We start from the raw sequence: 24,907 nt of genomic DNA, 5'->3' as shown, positions 1-24,907 counted from the left end.
TCCCGCCCACTCGTGCATATTGAGGCTGGGCGCGGGGCGGGGCCTGAAGGGGCGGTGGGCGTGTCTGACGGCGGGGGGCGGGGCGCTAAGGGGCGGGGGAGCGGCGGCGGGCGTATCCCGCGGAGGGAAAGGGAGGGGTGGGTCGTCGAGCGGCGCATGCGCGGCGGTGGGCGGGCCGCCCCGGGCGTGGCGGGCGGCGCATGCGCAGTGGCGGGGGGCGGTGGGGCGGGCGGCTGAGGGGAGCAGAGCCCGGGTCGGCGCGGCAGGAGCGATCGCAACCGCCATGGTGGATTACCACAGCGCCGGGCAGCCCTACCCTTACGGCGGTAATGGGCCCGGCCCTAACGGCGATTACATGGCCCAGGAGGATGACTGGGACCGCGACCTCCTCCTCGATCCCGCCTGGGAGAAGCAGCAGCGCAAGGTGGGCCCGAGGTTGGGGCGGGGGGGGGGGGGGTCCTGAGGCGTCAGGGTCTGGGGAGGGGGGGGCTGAGGGGTCTGGGAGTAGGGGTTAGGTCTGAGGGGTCAGGGACGGTGTGAGGGGTCCCCTAAGGGGTCAGGGACTATGGGGGGGGGGGGGGTCTGAGGGGAATTCTGTGAGGGGTTAGGGACTGGGGGGGGGTGTCTGAGGGGACTTTTGAGGGGTTAGGGACTAGGAGGGGGGGAACTGAGGGGACCCCTTAGGGGTCAGAGACTGGGGGGAGTGCTGAAGGGATCTCTGAAGGGTCAGGACCTGTGGGGCCAGATGAGGCATCGTGGAGGGGTCTCTGAGGTGAAGCAGGTGCTGGGGGGAGCCCCTGAGGAGGGGGCGGTGGGCCTGGAGATTGGGGTGGGAGAGGCTCTAGAGGGGCCCTCCCCGGAGGGACAGGAGCTGGGGGGGGGTCACTGTGGCCTGGGTGTCACAGACCCTGTGGTAGGAAATAAGGGTGCTGGGGGGGCTCTGAGAGCGGGGGGAGCCATAGGGGAAAGGTGGGGGGGGCTGTGCAGAAGGAGGGGGTGACAGGGGATGCTTGGGCGGAGCCACCCCAAGGGGATACCTGGGGGTGCTGGGGAGGGGTGGTGGGGTCCTGGGGCCCGAGGGATGGGGAGCACTGGGTGTGTGTGGGGCTGGACAAGGGGGGAGAGCTTTGGGGGACACCAGGGGGCTGCACTTTGTGGGGCTGGCAAGGACAGTCCAGCTCTGAGGGTTTCTCCAGGGTGGTGCCACCCCGGGGCGAGGCTCCCATGCCGGGGGGGAGGGGGGGGGGGAGGCTGTGGAATAAAAACAGCCTTCTCCCACAGCTGGCTTCAGAAAATCCAATGTCCCCTTCTCCGGGGGGCAGCTTCGGCCAGAGCTTGGGCTGAGGTGGGGGGGCAGCCGGAGGAGCAAGACATAACCGGAGCCTGGGTGTAAAAGCGTCCGGAGGGAAGGATCCGCTCCCTGGGACAGGAATGGGGAAATAAGGGAGAGGATAAAAGGGCACTGGGGGAGAGGCAGTAGCGGGGAGGGGCAGGTTGAAAGGCACCGTGGGGAGAGGGCGACATTCCCGGCACACTCAGCGCCTCACTGGGGGTCTTGGTGAGAGGCTGGGGGGGTCCACCTGCACCACACCCCAATGCCAGGACCCTCTGGTCCCTCATCGCGTGGCAAAGCCTGCTCGCTGTGGCATGGCTAGGATCCATCTCTCCAGCAAGCACTGGGAGTTCTGACCTGCTACCACCTTCCTCCTGGTTAATAATTGGAAACCGTTTGCGGGAAGACAGTGAGGTGGCCATGTGCTATTTTTGTTTAATTGTCTTAATTGCAGGTTATTTAGAAGGGAGCAGGGTTTGCGGAGGGCATTTTGGACCCAGCAGGCAGAGGAGCCAGCCAAGGGGGGACACAGCCGCCCAAAGAGCAGAGCCCCCCCCCCCGCCCCCCGCTCAGGGCTGGGAGGAGCAGCATGGGTCACCACACCGGTGCAGACACCTGTATAAACTCAGAAAAGGGAACGCTGGGTTTCTGTTGCCATAGTTACGCTGGGTTAAAAAAAAAAAAATCACACCTAAATGGCATAATTTTTGGTGAAGAAAGCACGTGCCAGGCCTCCTCCTCCCTGGAGCGGTGCTCCAGCCAGCCCCAACCTGCTGCTTCCCAGCAAGTCTGGGGGCATAACATATGTTTTTTTGCTGTCAGCCTTGGTTTTTACAAGCTTTTGGGTCTGTTGGTGCTAAATGTGTCCCTCCCCACCAAGTTTCCCTGTGGTGGGGCTGGATGCTGGGATTGTGGGGGTCCGGAGGAGCCGGGGCTGAGCTGCCGCCTGGTTTCCCAGCCCTGCCTTGCCGCAGGCTCACGTGGAGAAGGAGACACAATATTTAGAGAGGGTTTTGGCTGACGTGCGGCTCGGTAGAACCGTCGTGGAGCTGTTTAGTCTCAAGGGGAGTGAGGCTAGGAGGGTGAATCGCACTGTGGCTCGCAGCCCAAGCTGCTGAGCACAGGTGAGCCGGTGAGCCGGCGGATGGACAATGTTTGTGAGCCAGTGGTTATAAATTCTAGCTGGATCAAAGGCAAGGCCTTGTTAGCTTTGGGCGGAGAGCTGGCTAATTAGCAGGCTGCAAACCCCCCCTCCCCTCGCCCCAATTTGGCACCCAGCCCATCGGAAGTGTTTCCCGGGTCATTCCCTGGGTCTGGCCATCCCCCTCTCCGTCCTCCCCTTCTCCATCTGCAGCCAGCGGTGAGTTTGCCTCTGTGGTGGTTCTTCATCGTCTCCTCGGGTGAGGGGACAGGCACTGACGCACTGCCCAGAGCGGAAAGGTGCCGGCTACTCTAGGAGTTCGGAGATCTGGCTCCCCTGTACATCCCTACTCCCCTGAAGGCAAGGATGAGGCTCAAAGTCAGCCCTGATTCTTGCAGGAGGAATAGATGGCATTGGAAACGGTTCCTCTGTGGGTGTCGGAAGGACCAGCATGCTCGTCTTCAAGTTAATTAATTTTTTTGGAGTGGTTTTGTGTCTTTTTGATCTCGAGGGAAGCTGCCGACGTGCCAAACGTCCCGCTCGGCCGGGGCTGACTTTGGAGAGGGAAGGAGGCGGCGAGCGTCAAGCCTCAGATCCCTTAAACATCTGCTTTGCTGAAATGGAAACGACCGAGGCCTCATCCCATCCCTTGTGGGGGGAAAGGCAGCCAGGATGGAAGGACGGGGACGTTCCCGCTTGGAGCGTACCGGTGCAGAGCCATCCCAACGGCTGCGGTTTTGCTGCTGGTATGTGTCCAGTCCCCGGGGTTTCTCCTCTGGAATCTCAGCTATGTGGCTGGAACAGCAGGGCACGATCTGCCAGCGTCCCTCCTTCCCGGCGTCCCTCCTTCCCAGCATCGGCAAACACGCCGGAAAAAAAAGGAAAATTACTGCCAGTGCGCAGCCTTAAATAGACGTGCGCGCTCCTGGCTTCCTCCCGCTTCCGACGCCGATGGTACCGGAAAAATAACTCGGGGAAAACACAATCTCCTTGAGGGCCTACAGGGTGATAACGAGCCTGCGGGGCAATAACGAGCCCACGGAACAGTAATGAGCATGCTTTGGGAGATGCTTGTCCCACAGAGTGAACGCCTGCTTCTCGCAGCGTCGTCTCATGTGCTGGAGTCATTAATTGCACCCGCCGCTGGCTCATCAGATTCAGGCTGCCCTGTGCCGCTTAACGACCTCAGCGTGTTAACAAGGCCGAGCCCACGGCTGGGGCTGGAGTCTTGCCTGCGGTGGGGATGAACGGCGAGGACCGGCGGACAGAGTCGCTCGTGGCTCGAGGGGTTTAATGCCAAGCGGCGGGGGCTTCACCTTGCCTCCACCGAGAGCATGGACGTGATGGAGGAGCGGCTGCTTCTCCGCTGCCCAGCTGGATTCTTGGTTTCTCTCCAAAAACAAAACATCCGGCCCCAAGAGCCCTACGCCTCCTCGGAAAACATCGCCGGCATCCTCGACTCCCTCCAGCTCGTGCGCAGTGGCTTTCAGGCTCGTGCCTGAAGCAGGATTCACCTTTAAACCCTCCTTTGGAGGAAAATGCCCTCTGCATCCCCATTTTCCTTGCCCTCAGCCTGTCACTGATGTTTTCCTGGCATTGGAGATGGCTTTTCCAGAGCATGGAAAAGCCCCCGTGTTGCGTTCGACCCCTTTTTTTTTTTTCCATGGGAGCTCATACGAAAAAACCCCATGGCGATTCCTGGTGCGATGGTCTAAAGATTCTCGTCCCGATGGCTGGGGTCGGGTGCATTTTTCTCCTGCGCTTAAGCCCCTTTCAGGCTACCTGGCTCTCTTTTTTAAAAATAATCCGCCTACGTAATCCCACTGAGGCAACTTTTCAATCCCAAATTGGATCCTTGACGGCAGATTACTTACCTGGTCGTGGTAGTGGCGGCACGTTAATGCCTGTTTAATAACGCAGACCTGCCAGGCAGGAGCCCCAGTTACGCAAAGAGCCGGGGAAATGCTCTGGCAGGGTTTTCCACAGTGCCCAAACACGACGCCTCTTCCTAACAAGGAGGACTGATGACTGGGGATTGGGAAAGAAGGATCTGGGGACTCTGCGCTCCTCCTGGGAGCCGCTCGCACTGCCAGGACAAGAGGTGCCGGTTGGTGGTATAAACGAGCAGTAATTCCTCCATCTGGACATTTGGCTTGGTAATACCTCTGCTTTTCTTTTTTTCTTTTTTCTTTTTTTTTCCTGGTTTTTTGGCATGTTTGCAGCCTGTGCTTGAGCCTCTCCTCCCACCTCGGGCAGGGTAGCGACAGCGCCTGGTTTTAGGGGAGGAAACCAGTGGATACAGCAAAGCCGGACCCATCCTCACTGGAGAGGACAAAGAAATTCCCTGTCATTTCCCATGATGTAATGAGCCAAACTCTTCCAGGAGCTCATGTTTAGCCCTAGAAACACACTGCTGGAAAAACCTCCTGTAAAGCTCGTACGTGCCGAATATCTGGACGTGCCAAACTCCCGGCTGAGGCAGGCCGGAGCCACTGCACGGCAGGCAACGCCCGGCTTGAGGAAAGGTGTGCCGGCTCTCGGCGCGGAGCTCCTTGTCCTCATAGGAATGCGGGTACACCCGGCCCTGACTCACCTGAGCCCTTATCTCCCCTAAAAACAGAGGCAGCGGAGCCAACAGCATTGCCCTGGCTCGGACCCAGCCCCCGAGCAAGAGGAATTTCGCCTCTTTACCCCCACCCAGACCCTCAAAATCTGGCTGTGGCGCGCGGACTCCGGTGACGGTTTGCCACGGGGGGCCGTGCCTCCCCCAGCTGCTTCCTCCTGCTGTCCTCCTCCGAGTTAGCTGCTTTCTCCCCAAACAGTCGAGCCGAGAGCCTAATAAGGGAAAAGAATGAGGAGAATCTCCATGGTCCAGCCTCCCCCCGGCCCGTCCGGTAGCAGCAAATTAGGAAAAAAAAAAAAACCAAAAACAACAACCCACGATGAGGGAAATGACGAGTGACTGGAAGCGCCCGGCAAGTCAGGAGTGGACCCGGGCTGTGCCAAGCCAGCGGCGACCCACCCCTCCCGGTGTTTTGGGATGCTATGGTGGCATCACCACCTCGAAAGGCAAAGCCTGGCAGTGGTCACCAGGCCTGGCTGGTAACGAAGCCCTTCTAATGAAGGCAGGACTGAGGATGGGAGACATTGCTCCTCGGCATCCCTTTTCTCCCCATCCAGACAGAAATCCTCATTTCTCCTGATTTTCGTAAATTTTTTTTTTTCCCTTCTGCTTGAGCTCCGGAGCCACTGCTCCTCAAAGGAAAAGCGGTTTCATAGTCAACCTGAGCCGCTAGCAACTGTAATTAGCGATCCTGCTAATTGCCGGCCGAGGCTGGTCTAATACAGACGCGTCCCTCATTCGCCTTTTTAACGCGCTGGAAAATGCCTCCCTGTTTCTTCTCCAGACCTTTGTTTAGTCTCTGCAACATCTTAAGAGCAGGCCGATAACCTGGAGTGCAGGAACGATTTCCTGCCCTAACGAGCTTCCCGTTGGCGGCCCTAACGAAGGGGATACAGCACGGCCGAAGCAGCAGATCTGCCCTGGTATGTTGGGCTCTGCTGGACCCCCTGTTGCCCACCCAGGCCCTCGGTGGGCTCCCTCGGGGTCTCGCTGCCCCTTTCCACGCATGTGGCTGTTTTCAGGCTGGCAACGCATGCTCCCATGCTGGATTTTTTTTTGCTTAAAACCCTGGAAATGAGACCAAAAGTGCCCAGCCGCTTGTGAGGGGTCTCACGGCAACCTGTTCCAGAGGAACCAGCAGTGTTATCAGGCTCATTGCTCCATGGTTGCCTCAGTCAAGGTTGCTCTCGCCAGGGAAAGTGCTCGTGGGTGAGAAGCAACTATTTCAAAACTAAAAAAAAAAAAAAAGCTATTTCAGTAGATTTCTAAATAAAGATACTTTTTTTGGTTTGGTTTTTTTTTTTTTTTTTTTAATTTTTTTTAGGACAGATTATTGTTGGTGGTGACCTAATGGAAAAATACTGATAGGGTTCTGCCCATAAATTTCCCCAAGTAAACAAACGCTCAGCCCTGTGCCACGGCCTCAGAGGACAGCAGAGAGGATTTCAGTCAGGTTTTCAAGTCGGTCTAAAGTCCGTGTCGGTGTTTGCCTTAAAAGGAAGGAAGGCTGCAAAAATCCTTCGGGATCGTTCCCGGCAGAGCCAGGCAGAGCCAGTGCAGCCCACTGTGCTTGTGGGCGACAGGTGAAAAATAAAAACCCCCTCCCCAGCAAGCGACCTCCCATTGGCAGCCCCCAGTCCAGCATCTTGCTGGCAGGGCTGGTGACCAGCACCGCTGTGGCTTTTCAAAGCGGACTTTTGGCTTGTATGGAAAGATGTGCTCAAATGAATCCCTCTCCCCCTCCCCACAAAACCCCCTCCAGATTTGGCGGGGGGAAGGCGAGGTGGGTTTTGCTGGGCACGCTCCTCCCTTTCCCCTGTTTTCTCAAGGTTTCCAGGTGTTGCGTAAAATTGGAGGAAGATGGATCCTCCTTCCCCGAGGTGTGCCGGAGTTGGTTTTTCGGTGGGGTTGAGGGGAGGTCTCCCCCCGCCAAGGGGGGGTTGGCTCGGGCTCAGCGCCCAGGGAAGGTGCGGGGCCACCTATTCCTCACCGACAAAGGCTGCTTTGATACAATGCCTGGAAAGCGTTTCTCCAGCGCCTCCGTGGGAAGGAAATTCCAGAAGCATGTGTGGAATCTCCTTTTTTAGTAACTTTTATTTGTAACACATTGCTGCGGGAAAGCTGCTCTTTGCCCGCCAGGCGGTCCTTAAGCTGGCTTCGTTAGGCTTGGCTCATCTCGTCCGGCTCGGCTCCATCCCGAGGCTGCCCAATGCAGCGAGACACGCTCACCTGAACCACTTTTTGGGTTCAATTTGATGGCATTTAGCTAACAGGCTCCGAGTGCCTCAGTGCCGTCCTGCTTAGGGCATAGAAGCTTCAGCTCCGGGGGTACAGGTCGCCCCAGCTGGTAGAGGGGGGACCCAGGGGGGCGAGAGCAAGGGCTCAGCCCAGCAAACAGCCCCCGGCTCGGTGCCGAAGCTCTACCGTGGCTGCCCGGTAGCCGTCGGAAAAGAAATTCATGGGACTTGGAAGAGATCCGTCATCTTTTGAGGAAATGAGCTTCTGGGGAGGTTTTGGGAGAGCTCGAAGGCTTTTTATTGCTTTCTGCAACTATTTTTAACTCCTTGGCTGTTTCTATAGCGTTTCGGAAACAAGGACAGGCTTTTGGCGCCGCCGCAGAGATGGGGGGACCTCAGCCGGGGCCGTGGACGAGCTTGGGGGCTGTGGCGCGTCAGCTCAGCACGCCGGGCAGCCTCAAAAAGCACCGGGGAGGCCACGTGCCGAAAGGCAACCATCCCCACGGCTGGCTGTGACAGCTCCTTGGCCAGCAGCAGCAGCCTGATGTATCACACAGCGGCTCGACCCTGGCGCCGCACGGTTTACTATTTTTACGCAGAGCAGCATCCTTGTAAAACCGGAGCCATACGAGCGAGCACCTCGACGGGGCTGAATCGCTCCAAACATAAAGTGGAAAAATTCCTTCAGAGGTGGAGTTTTATTCCTGTTTTTACGCTTGGTGTGTTGGTTGGGTTTTTTTTAGCAGCTGCGTACGGGTGGGTTTTGCCACGCTGGGCATGATTCAGCTCTTGACTTGCCTTTTCCACGTGCCGGGGCTCGCTTCGCAGCTGGTCTCTCCATCAAGTTTCCCCCGGCTGGCATCGCGGCACGCTCCGGCGAGCTCGCCTTGTTTGGTGACAACACCCGGGCACGCCTGGCAGAGGCATGCAGCGGCGTATGACTGTCATTGCTGAGCGGTTGTTCAGGGATGTCTGATGGGCCAAGGTCCTGATAAGCAGCCTGGGAACACCCTCTCTGGCTGCAGGTTTACCTCTCTCCTGCCCTTATACGGCCATCTTCTCTCTCCTTGCTGCTGGGATGCCGAGGTAGCCACACCACCAGCCCCAGGGCAAGTCACGGAGGCAACCTAGCACTTGTGAAATGCCAGATCGTAAGGTCCCAGAAGAGAAAAGGTGACTTTTTCCCAGCCACTGAGCTGCTTGGCACGTTCTCAGTGCTGTGGGGCTGCTCCTCCATGGCACAGGAGAGCTTGTCCAGGCTGTCCCGGTCTCTCTGCTGGGACGTGGGCTGCAAAAACAGTTTTAACAAACAGAGCCGCTGCGTTTCCCCCCTGAAGGTGACCCAGCTTTCCTGTTTGAGGTCAATCCTGGCGTATTTGTACTTCTGACGCCGTGAAGCCGGCATCCGGCTCGGGTGAGAAGTGGGCATGGATCCTGCACCGCTCAGCCGGGTGGATATGGCACCATGGCTATTGGACGGTATTTCTTCTCCTAAAATCGTGCCCTAAAAGCAGATATTGGGGTGGAGCAAGCCCTGCTCCTCAAACTGCCAGCTCCAGGGGTCTCAGTGCGGGATGGGCTCAGAGTCACCTCTGGATTTGGTTCCCAGCCTGGTCTGGGTTTAACCAAAACCTGGCTTAGCACAATCCTGACCCCCTTGCAGCCAGCAGTGCTGCTCCTGAGCCTGGGGGAAACACTTCCCCCTGGTCCTGGTGGGATGAATGGCTCGTTAAAAGCTGTCACTGCAGCATTCCCCGGCCGTGAGCTCACCGCAGCCCACGAGCCGGCTTTGAACAATGCTCCCTGTTCACCAAGCGGCAAGGAGACGGCGGAGGGAGGGGGGACCTAGGTCAATGGATGGACCAACAGGACCATCCGAAACCCAACCGTGGCCAGTGAGATCGCAACAGCCTTGGATTGGAGACAGAAAGAGCAGGAGTGATTGCGATTTCACGGTGTAAACTTTGCCGCTTGGTTAACGGTGGTTTGTTTTCCCCCCATGGAACCAAAGTGCCAGCAGCTACGAGTGCCAATCCAGAGCCTGAGCCTCCGGCTTTTTTGCAATAAAAGCTGCAATTTCAGGCCGTAATTCGGCAGCGCTAACGGCTCCGGGTGGAGCAGCAGGAAATACCTGCTTCGTGCGTTATTACCCAGTGCTGGGGTCTGCAGGGGAACCCCGGCTGCAAACTGCGAGCCGGCAGCACCTTTAATGTACATGAATGCCCAGTTCCCCTTTGGGAAATAACGCCCTGCTCCCGGGGAGACCGAGACGCATCCCAAAGCCTCGGTGCAGGAATCTGCGCTGTTTGCAGTTCGTCGTCTTGACCTTCACCAGCCACTGCCAGCAAATATTTGCTACTGAGCATCCGAGGGGGGGGACGAAGCGGAAAAACCTCTCCCCTTGCTGGCAAAGGCATTACTGCAAACCCCCCCTCCAGCTCCTGGAGCGTGGGTGGGCAGGGCTGGCTGCCTGTTTTGCAGGCAGCTGCCAGCCAGGACATCCTTCCTCCTGCTTGCTTGGCAGAGTCTGGCAGCTTTCATGGGGCGAATGCCCCCATGGGTCTCCAGTGTCCCTGCGGCGAGCAACCTGCCGGAAAGAAAATGGAGCCGGGGATCTGCCAGTGCCGTGGGGTGGCTTTTGTTCCCAGCAGACGTCACAGTGTGCCGGCAGGGTCCCCGTTTCCCTGTTTATTCTGCAAAATAACACACAAACCCTTAGTCCTGGGGTTTGACAACAACACAGGGGAGGGGTGGGTGAGGGGCGAGGGGTTGGAGATGGGGACAAGCAGCACCAGCCTGGGGGGACACGGTGAGTACGGCCCCCGAAAAGGGGGAGTCGGTGTATCAGTTCACAGTGAGGGGTGGTTTCTCCGGTTCCCGGTCTGACCGTCCTTCTCCCTGCCTTGTCCTCGCAGACGTTCACAGCTTGGTGCAACTCCCACCTGCGGAAGGCTGGCACGCAGATAGAGAACATCGACGAGGATTTCCGTGATGGCCTCAAGCTCATGCTGCTTCTGGAGGTGATTTCAGGTCAGTCCCCCCTACTCCATATTTTTGCTGGGCAGGACGTGTTGGTGTGACCTCCCATCCCTCCTGCCTGTATTGTCAATGTCCCCTGTACCTGTGCTATTCAAAGTGTGCAGGAGAGTCCCTGCAGGGTTTATAAAGCGGCATTTGAGGATGGTGGTGGGTTTGTTGGTTTTTTTAATGTGCCAATATACCTCAAAGCAAGTTTTTTGTCCTGTGGCCTCACCTCCTAAACACTCATCCTCCTCCATGTTCTTTCACTGTTAACCTTAAACAAAAAGCTTTAGTCCTGCTGGCCTCTCCTTTTCAGGGGAACGATTGCCAAAACCAGAGCGGGGAAAAATGAGAGTGCATAAAATCAACAACGTGAACAAAGCCCTCGATTTCATCGCCAGCAAAGGCGTCAAGCTGGTCTCTATAGGAGCTGAAGGTGAGTCTGGACCTCTGGCACGTCTTGGTGGCCCAATCCAGGCCACGGTGGGTAGTGGGAAAACTTGCCAGCTGGCACCAGCACCAGCTCCACCATGTCACCATGACGCACGGTCTCTGCCCGCTGCCCCACAGCGTGACACCGCGAGCTGGTGCGGGGACCCGACGCTGGCACCCAAAAGATGTGCCGGCAACGCCTGCCTGCGATTTGCCTGACTTTATGGCAGCGGGCACAGCGGGAGCTGGTATTTTGAAGGTGATATTACACACCCCGGGTGGCGGGTGAGTCACGGTGCTGGGCGGCATACCTGGATTGTTGGCGTGGGTTTGTCACTGCGGCCGCCGACCGGTCCGCAGTTGAGTCAGCTGGGAGGCGTCGCCGGTCTGGCTGCCGCAGGGGAGTCCGTGCACACCGTCCAGGAAGTACCGAGTGAGTGCTGCTCGCCACGTTGGAGCTCAGAGGTTAAAGGTGGCGCAGGCTTCTTCTCCAAGATCACTGCTCTTTCAGGGATGCTGTTGCGCAACACGGTTTTGCTGGACTCATGAGAAAAGAGTGGCTCCTTCCAGCCCGTGCCCCAAGCCCAGACGAAGTGAGGCTTGCTAGGCAAAGTGTGAACTCCCTCTCTCCTGTGGCAAGCGCCGGACACGCTGCAGGAGCCGTCCCAAGGTGTTTCGGTTGATTTTCAGCCTGCAGGCGGGGAGGTTTGATGATCGATTGAAGGCTTGGCTTCCTGCAGGGCCCATCGCATGGGTACCTGCTGCTGCCTTGACTATTTGCCATTGGTGATCGGGTGAAAAAAAAAACCAAACCTTTAGAAAAGCCAAATATTTGCAGCTGCGTTGTTCCAAGTCCTTCTGCCTGCTGTTCCCTTTGAGCCTTGCCTAGTGTTCGTACTGGCAGGAAAAGCATTATGGTTTAAAAAACAAAATTCCTCCCATTAGATGAGGATCTCTGATTTTCCTCAGTCGCAGGGTTCTCCAGGGCCAGGCCAGCTCCCAGCTCTGCCCCAGCTGTGTCGATTTGGTCCGTCCCCATGAAAATCAACCTGGGCAAACGGAGCAGAAAAAAACCTTTGCTTCGGTTTTTCTCTGGTTGCACATGAAACAGAGCATGTCCTTTGCCTCGGGGAACAGGCTCAGCATCGCCTTTGCACCAAACACGTGGACGTCAAAGAGTTCACATTGCAAACACCAGCTTGACGTGGGAGAGGACGCGGCACCATCGCGGTCCTGCAAGCCAAGAGCCTGCCAGCTAAAGAGAAGCGGGTTACACACCGGATTTAATTCCCTCCCTCCCTTGTTCTGAGGTCTCTGTGCTCCTCCCTGGGGCTGGGGGAGAGGATTTCCTGGTCTGCATAGCAGCCAGGACCGCTTGCCTTGGGATTTACTCACTGCTGACAAAGCCCAAGGGCTGCCCCGGAGCTTTGGGGTGGTTTTTGCAGGGGACAGGGCCCCGTTTGGCAGCAGCTCACCTTGCAGAGCCAGTTTTTGAATAGGCTGGAAGACCGCGGCTCGCTCCAAAGTTATATCTTTGAAGTCTTGTCGGCTGGCGTTGCTTGCCTTGCTGGGGAACACTGCCTGTTCCCGAAACCGGTGCATGTTCCAACTGGTGCCACATTAAAATACAAGATGCGAGGGTGTGGTGGCGGTTACAACAGCCATTTATCCACCAAAGTCTCCCACACATCAGCTGAATGGTCACTGCAGGCAACTGCTCCTTGAGCATCTTGACTTAATCCCTCAACCTCCCCCCAAAACAAGCGCTTGGGTTGCTCAAGAGGTGAGAAATGTCACATCTGCTTGTTCAAGGAGATACCTTCCAGCCTCCCTGGCCAGGAGTGGGCCAGAGCTTCTTGGGAACCGTGGTTCCATTCTCCTCGGTGGTTGAACAAGCTGTCCCATCAGCTTGGGATGCCGCGGGCTGTGGCAGGTCACCGTCCGGATGCGCTGAAGATGCGGCTGGCCCAAGGTCTGGCAGAGACGGAGCTGGGCATTAACACCACCATTGTGAAACTGAGTTTGCAGACGTTTATTTTGGAGGACGTTTGTTCCAGTTCTGGACTTATTTGGTCACGAAAGACATGGGACAGGGATCCGACGTGTTGTGGGTGAAGAGCAAGCAGCACGTTATGGGATCGTCTCATCGCTTCCGACGTACCAGACAAAGGCGCGCAGCGAAATCAAAGCATGGGGTGGGTTGGGTGGCGAGCCCAAATCTGGGCTCTGGGGTGCTGCTCCGGCAGCTCCTGCCTGTTTCTCTGTACCCAAAGGCAAAGCAGGGAGGGGAAGAAGCTGCCTGCATGCCGGTGGCATTCTCTGGCATCCTGCTCCCCTGAAGATCTTACGAGCTCCTCGCCTGTCCTTCCAAGCTGCGAAGCAACTGGTGTCTCTCTGGATGTGCTGGAGGGGCAGTCCTAGCGTTGGACTTCCCGATGAGGTGCCGGAGAGCCGCAGACCTTCCCCGCTGGCTCCCTGCTCCCGCATCTCTTGGAGTTACCCGGTAGATGGGAAGGGACAGTGGCTGTCTCCAGCTGTGGGAAGCTGAATGTCTGTTTTTAACCTTTGGCTTTCAGAGATAGTCGATGGCAATGCGAAGATGACGCTGGGCATGATCTGGACCATTATCCTCAGATTTGCCATTCAGGACATCTCAGTGGAAGGTAAGGGGTGGGGATACGTGCACCACAGGCGGCATCACACACCGAATCCACTTTCCGAATCTGCTGGCAAGGCTGCTCCGGCTGGTTTGTGACCTGCTGTGTCCCTTTGCAGAAACCTCGGCGAAGGAGGGCTTGCTACTGTGGTGTCAGAGGAAGACGGCTCCCTACAAGAACGTCAACGTGCAGAACTTCCACATCAGGTAACCCTCCTCGGCGTCCGCCTCGGCTCTGAGATCCGCTCCTTCACGTGCTGCAGTAGGCATTAGTGCTGCTCCCCTGGGCTTTGAGGCTCCTCTGAAATATTCAGTGGCGAAGCTTTCAGCACAGCGCGGCTGGAAGGAGAAAATGCAGCTTGTGCTATTTTTTTGTTGTTCTCCTGCTGCAGTTACACCTGAAATCATAGAATAGTTTGGGTTGGAAGGGGCCTTTAAAGGTTATCTAGTCAAGCCCATAAATATCTGCCCCTTATCCGGGCTGCCTTTCCTGGAGAGGTTTTCCAGGGTCGGAGGAAGATGCACAATTCATCTTGGCCTTTCTACTATAAATTAGTGAACCGAGGAGGGGTGGACAAGAGGGATGTCAGGGGATCCACGTGTGCGAATTTAAGCCCTGTGCTGGCACAGAGATCTCACTCTCCGCTCCTCTCTTGCAGCTGGAAGGATGGTCTTGCTTTCAATGCCTTGATCCACAGACACAGACCGGAGCTCATCGAATATGACAAACTCAGAAAGGTAAAACTCAGTGGTAGTGCAGTCTCTTCTCTGCTGCTTTTCTCGACTGAAAACCGAGCTTTGAGCTGGTGGAGAAGCACGGCTGTCTGTCCACTCATCTGCTTAACTGCCTCAGCAAGGTGTCTGGGCTCCCTGCAGCCCTCGGCCACCAGCTCTCTTCATTAGCTCTTCTCCTCTCTCTAGGATGACCCCGTGACAAATCTGAACAATGCCTTCGAAGTGGCAGAGAAGTACCTTGACATCCCCAAGATGCTGGATGCAGAGGGTAAGCTCTCCGGGTGTTTCGAGCTGTAACGCACTGCCAAAGGGTGACGTTGTCCACATGCCATAAACATCCGGGTCCTTGATGGAAGATCCACTCCTTTGGGTGCCCAAGGAAGTGTGCCAGCGGCCAGCCTCGCTCAGAGCAGGGGAGGGAGGTGGTTTAACGTCAGGGCACTGTATTTAACACACTCTTCTGCCCATACAGGTATATTTATCTGGCTTTTAAGCACTGCTTGTTTGTGGGATTCCAGCCTAAAGAGGAGCTGGCTCCTAGGCACAGCGTGGAGAGTGAGCCTGGCTCGTGCCAGAGGTGGCGAACATCCCCCTCTCAGTCTAACCCTTGTTGTTCACTTGCAGACATTGTCAACACAGCTCGCCCCGACGAGAAAGCCATCATGACCTATGTGTCGAGCTTCTACCATGCCTTTTCTGGGGCTCAGAAGGTACCGGAGGCAGCTGTGTCCATCTTGCTGTAACATTTCCGACTGCAGCATCCTACACTCATGCGACTTCTCTTTCAGATGGCCGTTTTGTCTCTTGTTGACTTGGGAACCAGGCCTCAGCTCGTTCACATGGGTTTAAAAAGCCACTCGGCTTCCCCAAATCTGTCTGTAATGTGACACTAGTGCAGCTGGGCCAAGGGGCTGGCAGAGCACCAGCCTGGCACTAACCTGGGGCAGAAAGGAGCTTCCTGAAGCTGCTTAATGAGTCTTGGGAGCTCAGATATATCTCAAAACGAAGCCTCAGCACTTTCTAAGAGGCTGAGCTATTAAGCAGGGGAAGCACAGCGGCAAAAATAACCCCATCAGCCAGCTCTGGTTTGGATCCCAGGTCCCAGCAAGCGCTTGTTCCCCTCCGCTGCATGCCCGAGGGGTGTTGAGGATTGCCGTGCCGCTTCTTCACCCTCTCTCCTCCCTTTCTCTCTGCGCAGATATTGTAGGCACTCTCAGGCCCGATGAGAAGGCCATCATGACATACGTTTCCTGCTTCTACCACGCTTTCTCGGGTGCTCAGAAGGTGAGCTTTGCTGGGTGGAGCTGCGCGCTTGGGTCAAGCTGCTACTAACATCGGACCTTCGGTCTCCCGAGGGTTGTTGCGCTGCTGCACGGCTTCTGGAAGCATAAAAACGGGGCTAGCTTTAGCTCCGCTTCACTCGGGAAAAGGGCAAAGCATAAACTCCTGTCCAGGAGGAGAGCTGGGCTGGCTCCTGCACTGGAGAAGACTTTCCAGGCTTAGCCTAGCTGGGCTTTTGTCACCGTATGGGCAGGAGGTAACCTGGGTAAACTGAGGAGAGCCCGAGTCCTGGTTTGCACCACGACCTGGGTTTCTGATGCATCTCTTCAGTGCAATCTGGGCTTGCGAGAGCTCGAGGTGATGTCTTAAATCAGCTTTACCTGCGGGCTTGGCGAGAGGGGGGGCTGGTGTTCCCTCCAGCCCAGTCTGAGACCTTCGTTAGCGAGACTCGTTAGACCAGCACTCAGAGCCAGGCACGAAATCCGTCATCGTGTCAGGGTGCTGCCTGTCACTGTGGGGTGCCTGGGGAGGGCTCCTGACCTACCTCCCCGCTCAGTACCATCACTCAGCTGCCCTTTCCTTTCCTTTCCTTTCCTTCCTTCCTAAACATCTCACGTTAGACCCAAAAGCGAGGTGGCTCGCAGCGTGGTGGGTGTGTTTTAAGAGACATTGCTGTTTCGGGCAGATTAGCAATTACCATTTTGTGCTAATCAGAGGGATTCAGGAAGCGAGTGAGCCTTTCGGACAGCTGGAGGCTGAGAAAGCCATCGGCATGTGAAGAGCTGGGGCTGAACCTCAGCTTGTGTGGAAGCAAACCAGGTCTTGATCCGCACAGCTGAATTGTGGTCAGACCCCTCCGAGTGTGGCCAGTGCCAAGCTCTCGAGGACAGCTGCCCCACGGCACGGGCTGCCACTGCTACCCACGGCTTTGGGAAGCTGCTGTCCCAAAGGGGGGTAAACCCAAAAGGCAGAGACCCTGTCTCTGCATGGCTCCACCGCCGACAGCTGCTCTGCAGGCGCTGGCATCGCAGGTTTTACACTGGCTGGAGGTCCTGTGCAGCTGTGGGATGGTTAATGAAGGTTGGGGTTAATTTTCTGGCTGTGTGAAACCCCTGCAGCAGCAGCCTGCATCTGGAGCACTGCAAATCCCAACCTGGCAGGTGGTTTTTATTCTTGCTGGTCCGCTCCAGGCTGGTGTGCCCTCCTCATCAGCTGGCCTCGATTAGCTGCGGGAACATGTGCTGTTTTCTTCTGCGCCGTGCTGGGAGGCGGCAGTGCCTGGCTTCGGCGGGGAGCGTGGCTAACATGGTTAAGCCGCACCCGGGGGAGCAGGAGGAGCAGCCCGGTGCCACATCCCATCTCCCTCCTGCCTTTTCCTTGGGTTTCAGACCTCTGATGCCTAGCTTTTCTCTTTTTATTTATTTATTTTTACTTTTCCCCTGTGGCGACTCGTTTTTCCTCTTCCCCATCCTTCTGTAGACCCTCTCCACTATTTCTGTTGATGTCTGGCTTTCAACTCCTCTTGGACTCTTTCTGTGCTGCCTACCAAGGTACTCGATCCCCCAAGCTTATCTTTTCTGCCTCCTCCTCACCTTCCCACCCAGTGTAGAGAGGATCTGCCTTCATGGAAGAGCAGAAGACCAAAGGATGGTGCTTAGAGATGGGTAACAAAAAAAAAAAAAAAACCAAAAAAAAGAGGAGCAGCCTGGGTGTGATGGGCTTTCTCCTACTCCATGGAAAGCAGTGCCTGACCCCGGCAGGGCAGTGCGCCTCCGGACAGAAAGCAGGGAAGGAAAAACACTGGGGCAGCGCAAGTCTTGCTCGTGACAGTAGCACGCTCAGTGTGGCCACAGGCTTCGGGGCTCCAGCACTCGAAACCCAAGTTTGCCTTGTCCGTGAAGCTGTTGGTAAGGTTTGACCCACGATGCTCATGCGGAGGTAGTGATGCTGGAGGTGTGCTGGAAGTCGCCTGTGATGGTCTTGGGGAGCCTGACTTTCTGCAGCCTCGAAGCCGGGCTGCGTCTCCCCTGCATGGTGCTCAGAGATCCTCTGCACCCAGCCGGGCTGCCGGAGGGGGATGCTCTGCGGCTCCCAAATCCCCCAGGCCAATCGGAGCGCTGCTCTGGCAGAACAGGTCTGGTTGGGATGGGGACATGCGAGTTGGGGCACCACAGCTTTCCACAGCTCTGAATCCTTCCTTGTGCTGCTCTTCCCCTCCAGGCCGAGACCGCAGCAAACCGCATTTGCAAAGTGCTGGCTGTCAACCAGGAGAACGAGCACCTCATGGAAGACTACGAGAAACTCGCTTCTGACGTAAGCTACCCGGCCGCTCCGTCACCGGTGGTGTTGGGGGGGACCCGTGCCCCCTAAAGCCATCCTCCCTCTGCTGTTCTCCACCTCCCACCCATCAAATCCCATTCCCCCCCACAGCTGCTGGAGTGGATCAAGCGTACCATCCCTTGGCTGGAGGACCGCAGCCCGCAGAAGACCATACAGGAGATGCAGCAGAAGCTGGAAGACTTCCGTGACTACCGGCGCGTCCACAAGCCCCCCAAAGTGCAGGAGAAATGCCAGCTGGAGATCAACTTCAACACCCTGCAGACGAAGCTCCGGCTGAGCAACAGGCCTGCTTTCATGCCCTCCGAGGGGAAGATGGTCTCGGTGAGCAGCTCCTGGAGCATCCTACGCTGGCAAGGGGGAGTAGAGTTGGGAGACCAGGGGGTGATGAGGTGGAAGGGGGGGTCCAAGCATTCTGAGTACTGTGGGTGAGAGCATGGAAGCTGGAGCTCCTATCCTGTGCTCCCAGAGGGGTTTTGGAGATGGATTCCTCTTCAGCTTCTCCCAAAACCCGCGCTGATGTAAGACAGGGCTCCCAAACTGGCCAGAACAGCTTCGGAGGGGGAGGAGGGGACCCTGCTGCTGGTGGCAGTGACAATGAGGAGTTGGGGAAAAAACAGTCATTCCCACCCTGGTGGACCCCTGAGCCCGAGGCCCCTCTGCCTTGTCCCCAGGACATCAATAACGGCTGGCAGCACTTGGAGCAAGCTGAGAAGGGCTATGAGGAATGGCTGCTGAACGAGATCAGGCGGCTGGAGCGGCTCGACCACCTGGCTGAGAAGTTCAGGCAGAAGGCATCCATCCACGAGGCCTGGACCGAAGGTAGTGGGTCGGGGGGGCACTTTTAGGTGGCGGGGGGGATGGGGAGGTTTTGTGTCCATCACAGGCGGGTCACCCTGAGAGTGACGAAGCTCTCGGAAAGCGCCTTGACCCTATTAAAATCTGTGAGCTGCCCTGCTTCTCCGGGAGCAGGAGGGACCATCCGTGCTGTGGACTGCAGCAGCGGGGCCAACATGGTGGCGAGCTGCTGGTGTGAGCAACCAGGGTCCCTGTCCCCTTTCCCTGCTCTAAGATCAGCACGTCTTGGAGATGCTCTTTGTTATTTCAGGGTTTCTGGATACGTATCAGCTTGGGCAAGGGGAAAAAGCTGTTCATTTGGGGTCTGTCTTCTGAGGAGATGCCTCCTGCAAGCCGGAGGACTCGCCTCGGTGCCTCTCCGAGCGCATTCAGAGGGGGACAAAGTGTCAGCCCTGCCAGGGAGGTGACAGCCCTCGCTCCTCTGTCCCTAGGCAAGGAAGCCATGCTGAAGCAGAAGGACTATGAAACCGCCACCCTGTCGGACATCAAAGCCCTCATCAGGAAGCATGAAGCCTTCGAGAGCGATCTGGCAGCACACCAGGACCGCGTGGAGCAGATCGCGGCAATCGCGCAGGAACTCAAGTACGTCTCCACACCCTCGAATACTCCGGGGACCCTGGGACACTCTGAGCTTTGGCCCCTTCCTCCCCTGCTCTCTGCAAAACCTTTCGTACCGGGAGTCTCACGGCAAAACCCGGACCGCGGCTCACCTCCGAGCGCCGCGCCGGTGGCTGCCTCCTCTGCACAGTGCCCCTATTGTTCTGCCTGTCCCTTCCCCCTCCTGTTTTCTCCACTGCTAGAATACGGTTATTGTAAGGCAGCCCGGGCAGCCCAGCTCTTTTTTTTCTTCCCCCCAGTCAGATAAACTTGCACACAATTAGTACACTGAAAGCCAAAGGCAGGGCCAAGCCATGAATGGAGCCCTTATTCCAGTGGCCTGAGTCACTGACAACCGGGAAACGGGGACATGCGGCTGAGGAGCATGGAAAACGCTGCAGCAAGGAGCGAGGCAGGAGCCGAGGAGCCGTGGCGGCTCAGGCAGGAGCCGGTCTTGTGCGTGCTGGGCTTTTAATGAGCTCCGGTGTCGCCGTCGGCAGAGCTTGCCCTGCTCGCCGCCTCAGCGGGAGCTCTGAAAGCCACTGGAAGGGCCGCTCGTAGCTGAGCACGTGCCTGCGTTGGGATGTGGCTGGCAGTGATGTGGGGGGGCTTTAGCCCATCCCAAAGCGGCTCTCGTGGTCCCTTCCAGCCCCAAACTCTGCACCTGCCCCGTCTCCTCACGCTGCTGTGTTTCTTCCCCCTGCTAAAGCGAGCTGGATTACTACGACTCGCCCAGTGTGAATGCTCGGTGCCAGAAGATCTGCGACCAGTGGGATGTTCTAGGCTCCTTGACACACAGCAGGAGAGAGGCTCTCGAGGTAAGGACAACCCGTCTCCTTGCTGGCTCCCTGCCCTGGATGGAGAGGACAAGACCACCATGGTGTGGGGGTTTCCTCTGCTCCTATAACTCCTCCCGGCCACGTGCAGAAAACAGAGAAGCAGCTGGAAATGATCGACGAGCTGCACCTGGAGTATGCGAAGAGGGCGGCCCCCTTCAACAACTGGATGGAGAGCGCCATGGAAGACCTTCAGGACATGTTCATCGTCCACACCATCGAGGAGATCGAGGTAGGAGGCCGCGGGAGGAGAGGTGCGATGGCTCTGTAGCCTTCAGCTTTCTACAGAGACGTTTGCCTCCTGTTTTGAGATGGCTGCTTGGCCGTTTCTCGTGCGAGCTCTGGGGTCTGCAAGATCCAGGGAGCTTCTCTTGGGGGGAAGGATGAGCTGGTATAAAATCACTCTCACAGCAGCTCCCCAAACCTGGCCCCAGCCTCTAACCCAGATCCTGTCTCCTGCAGGGACTCATTGCTGCTCACGACCAGTTCAAGTCCACCCTGCCCGACGCCGACAAGGAGCGTGAGGCCATCCTGGGCATCCAGAGGGAAGCACAGCGGATCGCAGACTTCAACAGCATCAAGCTCTCTGGGAACAACCCCTACACCTCTGTAACCCCGCAAATCATCAACTCCAAGTGGGAACGGGTAAGTGCCTCCTCCAGCATCAGCACCACATGTAGCCAAAGCGCCAGCGAGGCCATCTGTTAGTGTGCCAGTAAATAATGAAGGGATCGTCTGTGAGGCTGTAGCTCCTGCTCCCTCCACAGCCGGACGCTCCACAAGTTCCTTCCCCTTGTGCCTGGAGCACCGTGGGTTTCCACGGCTGTGCCTTTCCGTAGCCACCTTTCTGAAATACCTCGATCCCCACAGCCCGGGCAAAGGTTTGTCCCCGCTGCCACATGGTGCCCGTGGCTCTTCCAGCGCCATCCCCTTCTCCTCGCAGGTCCAGCAGCTGGTGCCAAAGAGGGACCATGCCTTGCTCGACGAGCAGAGCAAGCAGCAATCCAACGAGCATTTACGTCGGCAGTTTGCCAGCCAGGCCAACATTGTGGGGCCCTGGATCCAGACCAAGATGGAGGTGAGGGCTTGGCCGGCATTGGAGATGGGTGGCTGGCAGCGGTTATCCTGGCGGCTGGTGGGCTCTGCCGGAGCCGGAGTGCCATCTGCCGTTCAGAGGGCTGGGGAGGGCAGAGCCGCAGCCTCGGAACCTCACTTTGGAGCAAGAGCTGCCCCGTGTCTGCATTGCCCTGGCTCCAAAAAAGAAGGGAAAGCGATGAATCCGTTGATAAAATCAGCCCGGTGCACCCCGGGGCTCATGCTTAGGCTTGCTAGCAGCTGTCAGCCCCCGCGTCAGGCATAGGCGGATGGATGGGTTGGTTCAGAGCTCATGGAGTTGCTCCTGGTGTGCCCGATCCTGACCGGGCCCCACTGGGGTTGTTTTCCCCCCCTCTCCACCTTCCAGGAGATCGGGCGTATCTCCATCGAGATGAACGGCACACTGGAGGACCAGCTCAACCACCTCAAGCAATACGAGCAGAGCATCGTGGACTACAAACCCAACATCGACCTGCTGGAGCAGCAGCACCAGCTCATTCAGGAGGCGCTGATCTTCGACAACAAGCACACCAACTACACCATGGAGGTGGGTTCCCTTCGCCCGCCCAGACTCGAGGATGGTGAAGGGAGACCTTTGAGCCTTCCTTGCAGAGCTGAGCCAGGCTTCAGCTCTCTCCCTCCTGGTGCACCCAGAGGGTTCGGTGACACCCAAAGGTGCCCTCTCCCTTCTAGTTGGAGCCTTCCAAAGCCTGGGCTCGAGTCGGGGTGCTGGGGTGTCACCAGTAGCTGCTTCCCATCCAGTGACTCCTGCTTCCCTCACCACAAGAATCACCATCAAATGGTGGCATGCCTCAACTCGGCAAGCCAGGTTGTCCCTTCCCTGAGATCCTCACCCCTCCTCTCACCCTCCAGCACATCCGCGTGGGCTGGGAGCAGCTCCTCACCACCATCGCCCGCACCATCAACGAGGTGGAGAACCAAATCCTCACCCGCGACGCCAAGGGCATCAGCCAGGAGCAGATGCAGGAGTTCAGGGCTTCCTTCAACCACTTCGACAAGGTACCGGGGCACCTCGAGCGCGCTGGGGCCATGCTGCCAAAACCTGCCTTCGCGTCTCGGCTGTCGGCTTCCCCTCGGGGCAGGGGTTGCAGAGGGAGCTGACGTGCTGCCCCTCATCATGTGTGTCCCCCCCCAACAAAGCCGCTGCTGCTCTTTCGGAGGAGCAAGACCCACGGGATTATTTCCCCCCCTCCCTGGTGCTGGAACGCAGCCCTAGGATGTGGAGGGGGTGACAGAGCCCTGCTTTCAGCCTCCTCCAGGCAGCAAAGCCAGTGTGCCTTCCACTAACGACATGTCTCTCCCCCTTCCCACACCCCCCCCCGGTGCATGTCTCCGGCCCCTCATTCCCCCCCTCGACGGCTGGCGCGGCTTCCCCCCGTGCCGCGGCGCAGGACCATGGCGGTGCCCTGGGACCAGAGGAGTTCAAAGCCTGCCTCATCAGCTTGGGATACGACGTGGAGAATGACCGACAGGTACCCAGCCTCGCCGCCCTGCGGCCGCAGACGCCATTAACCTCTCTCCTTTCTCTCTTCCTCCCCATTCCGTGGTCTTCCTCCCCTTCCACGCTCCTCTGCCCACATCCATGCTGGATTTCCCCCTGCGACCTCCCTCCCCTGTCGACTGCCAAAAACGCCTTCTTTAACTGAATCTCTGCCTCTCTCTCTCCTCCATTCCTCCCTGCCCTCCTGGGTTTTCCTTCCTCTTCCTCTCCGTCTCTGCATGCGCTCTCCGTCTCTGCCCTCTGTGGCCGGCTCTCTCTCCTCTTCCTCCTCTTCACCCTCTCGGAGTAGAAGCGCACGGGAAGCATGGACACCGATGACTTCCGAGCCCTCCTTATCTCCACGGGATACAGCCTGGTATGCTATCTGCTATTTCCCCCCTTTTTTTTTTCCCCACTTTTTCCCCTTTCCAATCTTTTCATTGCCTGCAAACCTCCGGGGCTGGCACACGCTGCAGGGCGGGTGGGAGAGGGCTGGGGGCGGGAGGGGACGGTGCCAAAAGCTGGGAACTACTCCGGGCGCTTCGTTTGTGCCACGGTGATCCCTGACGACTCGGGAGATTCCCTTCCCGTGTGGCGGAGGGGTCTCACGGTGGGCTTGAGCCAGGTCTGGCGGCCATCACCGAACGCCGGAGAGCCCGGCAAAGGTCTGGTGCACCCTCCTCTCACCGCGGTCCCCCTCCCACCAGGGTGATGCTGAATTCAACCGGATAATGAGCGTCGTCGATCCCAACAACAGCGGGATCGTCACCTTCCAAGCTTTCATTGACTTCATGTCCCGGGAGACCACCGACACGGACACGGCTGACCAAGTCATCGCCTCCTTCAAAGTCCTGGCCGGGGACAAGGTGAGGCACGGTGGGGCGACTGGCGACGGGAGTTGTCCCTGCGGTCTGTGGATGTTCATCTCCTTTTTTTTCCCCCCCCAATCCACCCCAGAACTACATCACGGCTGAGGAGCTGCGGCGAGAGCTGCCCCCCGACCAGGCGGAGTACTGCATCGCCCGCATGGCTCCTTACCAGGGCCCCGATGCCATCCCCGGAGCCCTGGACTACAAGTCCTTCTCCACAGCGCTCTACGGCGAGAGCGACCTCTGAGCCCGGCCGCCGTGGCGGCGGCACCGGCAGCACCAAGCGCTGGCGCTTCCCGGCAGGAGCCAAGCCCCCATTTGGTTTTTTTTTTTTTCTTCCGTGCTCTGCATACACACACACACACACACACACACCGACACCGGCTGTTCCCTCCAGCCGTGGGGTCTTCCCGGGGAGGGGATCACAGAAAAAGCCACGGGCGCCCCACCATCCGGTTATTGCGTATTATGCCGACCACGTACCTATGCAATGATTTATTTTGGGTTCTGTTGTTTTGTGTTTTTTTTTTTTTTTTTTCACTTCGCTCTGCGGGGAGGGCAGGCTGCGAGCTGGCAGGGAGTGGGGGGGGTTCTCACCTTTTAGTCGCTTCGGGTTTCTTGGCAGGGGAGCAGGGAGTCTCAGCGCGCCTGGCAGCTCTGGCTCAGATGGTTATTTTTTTTAATATAAACCCCTTCTATTTTTTCAACTGACGGAACAGGACGGCCGCCAGCTGCTGGCATGTTCAAAGGGAGACCCCTCCTCCTGCCCTGCCTCTGCCCTCTTTTAATTTATGCCTCTCCGTAGCAGAAAATCCGAACGGGGTCTTTGCGGAACTGGCTTCGGCCCCTCTGCCCCAGCTCGGGGATGGGGGTGGGAATCTCGCCCCAGTGCAGCCCCCTCCCCAGCATGTCCCTCCCACCTTGGAGCAGGTTTTTCTGAGGACCAAAAACCTTAAAAAAAAAAAAAAAAAAAGCAAAAACGAAAAAAAAAAAGCCTGATCTTCTAAAATTTAAATGAAAGCCAGAAGGTTCCTATTTACTTTATTAACTTACGGATTTATTATATAAATATATATTCACCTAGCAGCATATATTACCGGTTTTCTTTGTCATGTAATTAAAATATTGCTGATAACTGTTAACGACAGAGACTGTACCATTCCTCACTGCTGTTGTCCCTCCTGTCCTGGGCCGGGGGAGCACTGGGGACACCCCCCCCCACAGCTGGGACCCCCCACCTCTGCTCGAGTCTGTTTGGAGGATCCTGGGGCACAGGACAATAAAAGGTGTCAGATTTTTAAGGGCAACGAGATGCATCTTTCTCCTTCTGGGTGGCTCTGCTGGGGAGTACGAGG

General features: G+C 57.4%; 1 protein-coding gene across 4 annotated transcripts; it reads left to right on the top strand.

Moving 5' to 3' along the window:
* Positions 1-208: 208 nt before the first annotated feature.
* On the top strand, positions 209-24,859 carry LOC104318682 (alpha-actinin-4). Of its 4 annotated transcripts, none has more exons than XM_069776684.1 (22): positions 209-424; positions 10,250-10,364; positions 10,672-10,791; positions 13,364-13,450; positions 13,563-13,650; positions 14,103-14,181; positions 14,365-14,446; positions 15,377-15,462; positions 17,680-17,772; positions 17,890-18,120; positions 18,471-18,618; positions 19,086-19,236; positions 19,961-20,069; positions 20,179-20,319; positions 20,550-20,732; positions 21,031-21,165; positions 21,550-21,729; positions 22,056-22,202; positions 22,595-22,675; positions 22,994-23,059; positions 23,391-23,549; positions 23,641-24,859. In XM_069776684.1, exons 1-22 carry the CDS (start codon positions 284-286, stop codon positions 23,797-23,799), a joined length of 2,781 nt encoding a protein of 926 aa, XP_069632785.1. In that variant the 5' UTR covers positions 209-283; the 3' UTR covers positions 23,800-24,859. The 4 variants fall into 4 exon arrangements, with proteins under 4 accessions (XP_069632785.1, XP_069632784.1, XP_069632787.1 ...); XM_069776683.1 differs by lacking the exon at positions 15,377-15,462 and adding an exon at positions 14,803-14,888; XM_069776686.1 differs by lacking the exon at positions 22,994-23,059.
* The last annotated feature ends 48 nt before the right edge of the window (positions 24,860-24,907 follow it).

The sequence above is a fragment of the Haliaeetus albicilla genome, chromosome Z (genome assembly GCF_947461875.1).
Source record: "Haliaeetus albicilla chromosome Z, bHalAlb1.1, whole genome shotgun sequence".
Classification (NCBI taxonomy): Eukaryota; Metazoa; Chordata; class Aves; order Accipitriformes; family Accipitridae; genus Haliaeetus; species Haliaeetus albicilla.
The sequence above is the reverse complement of the archived record's forward strand: the minus strand, read 5'-3'. Positions and strand labels throughout refer to the sequence as shown.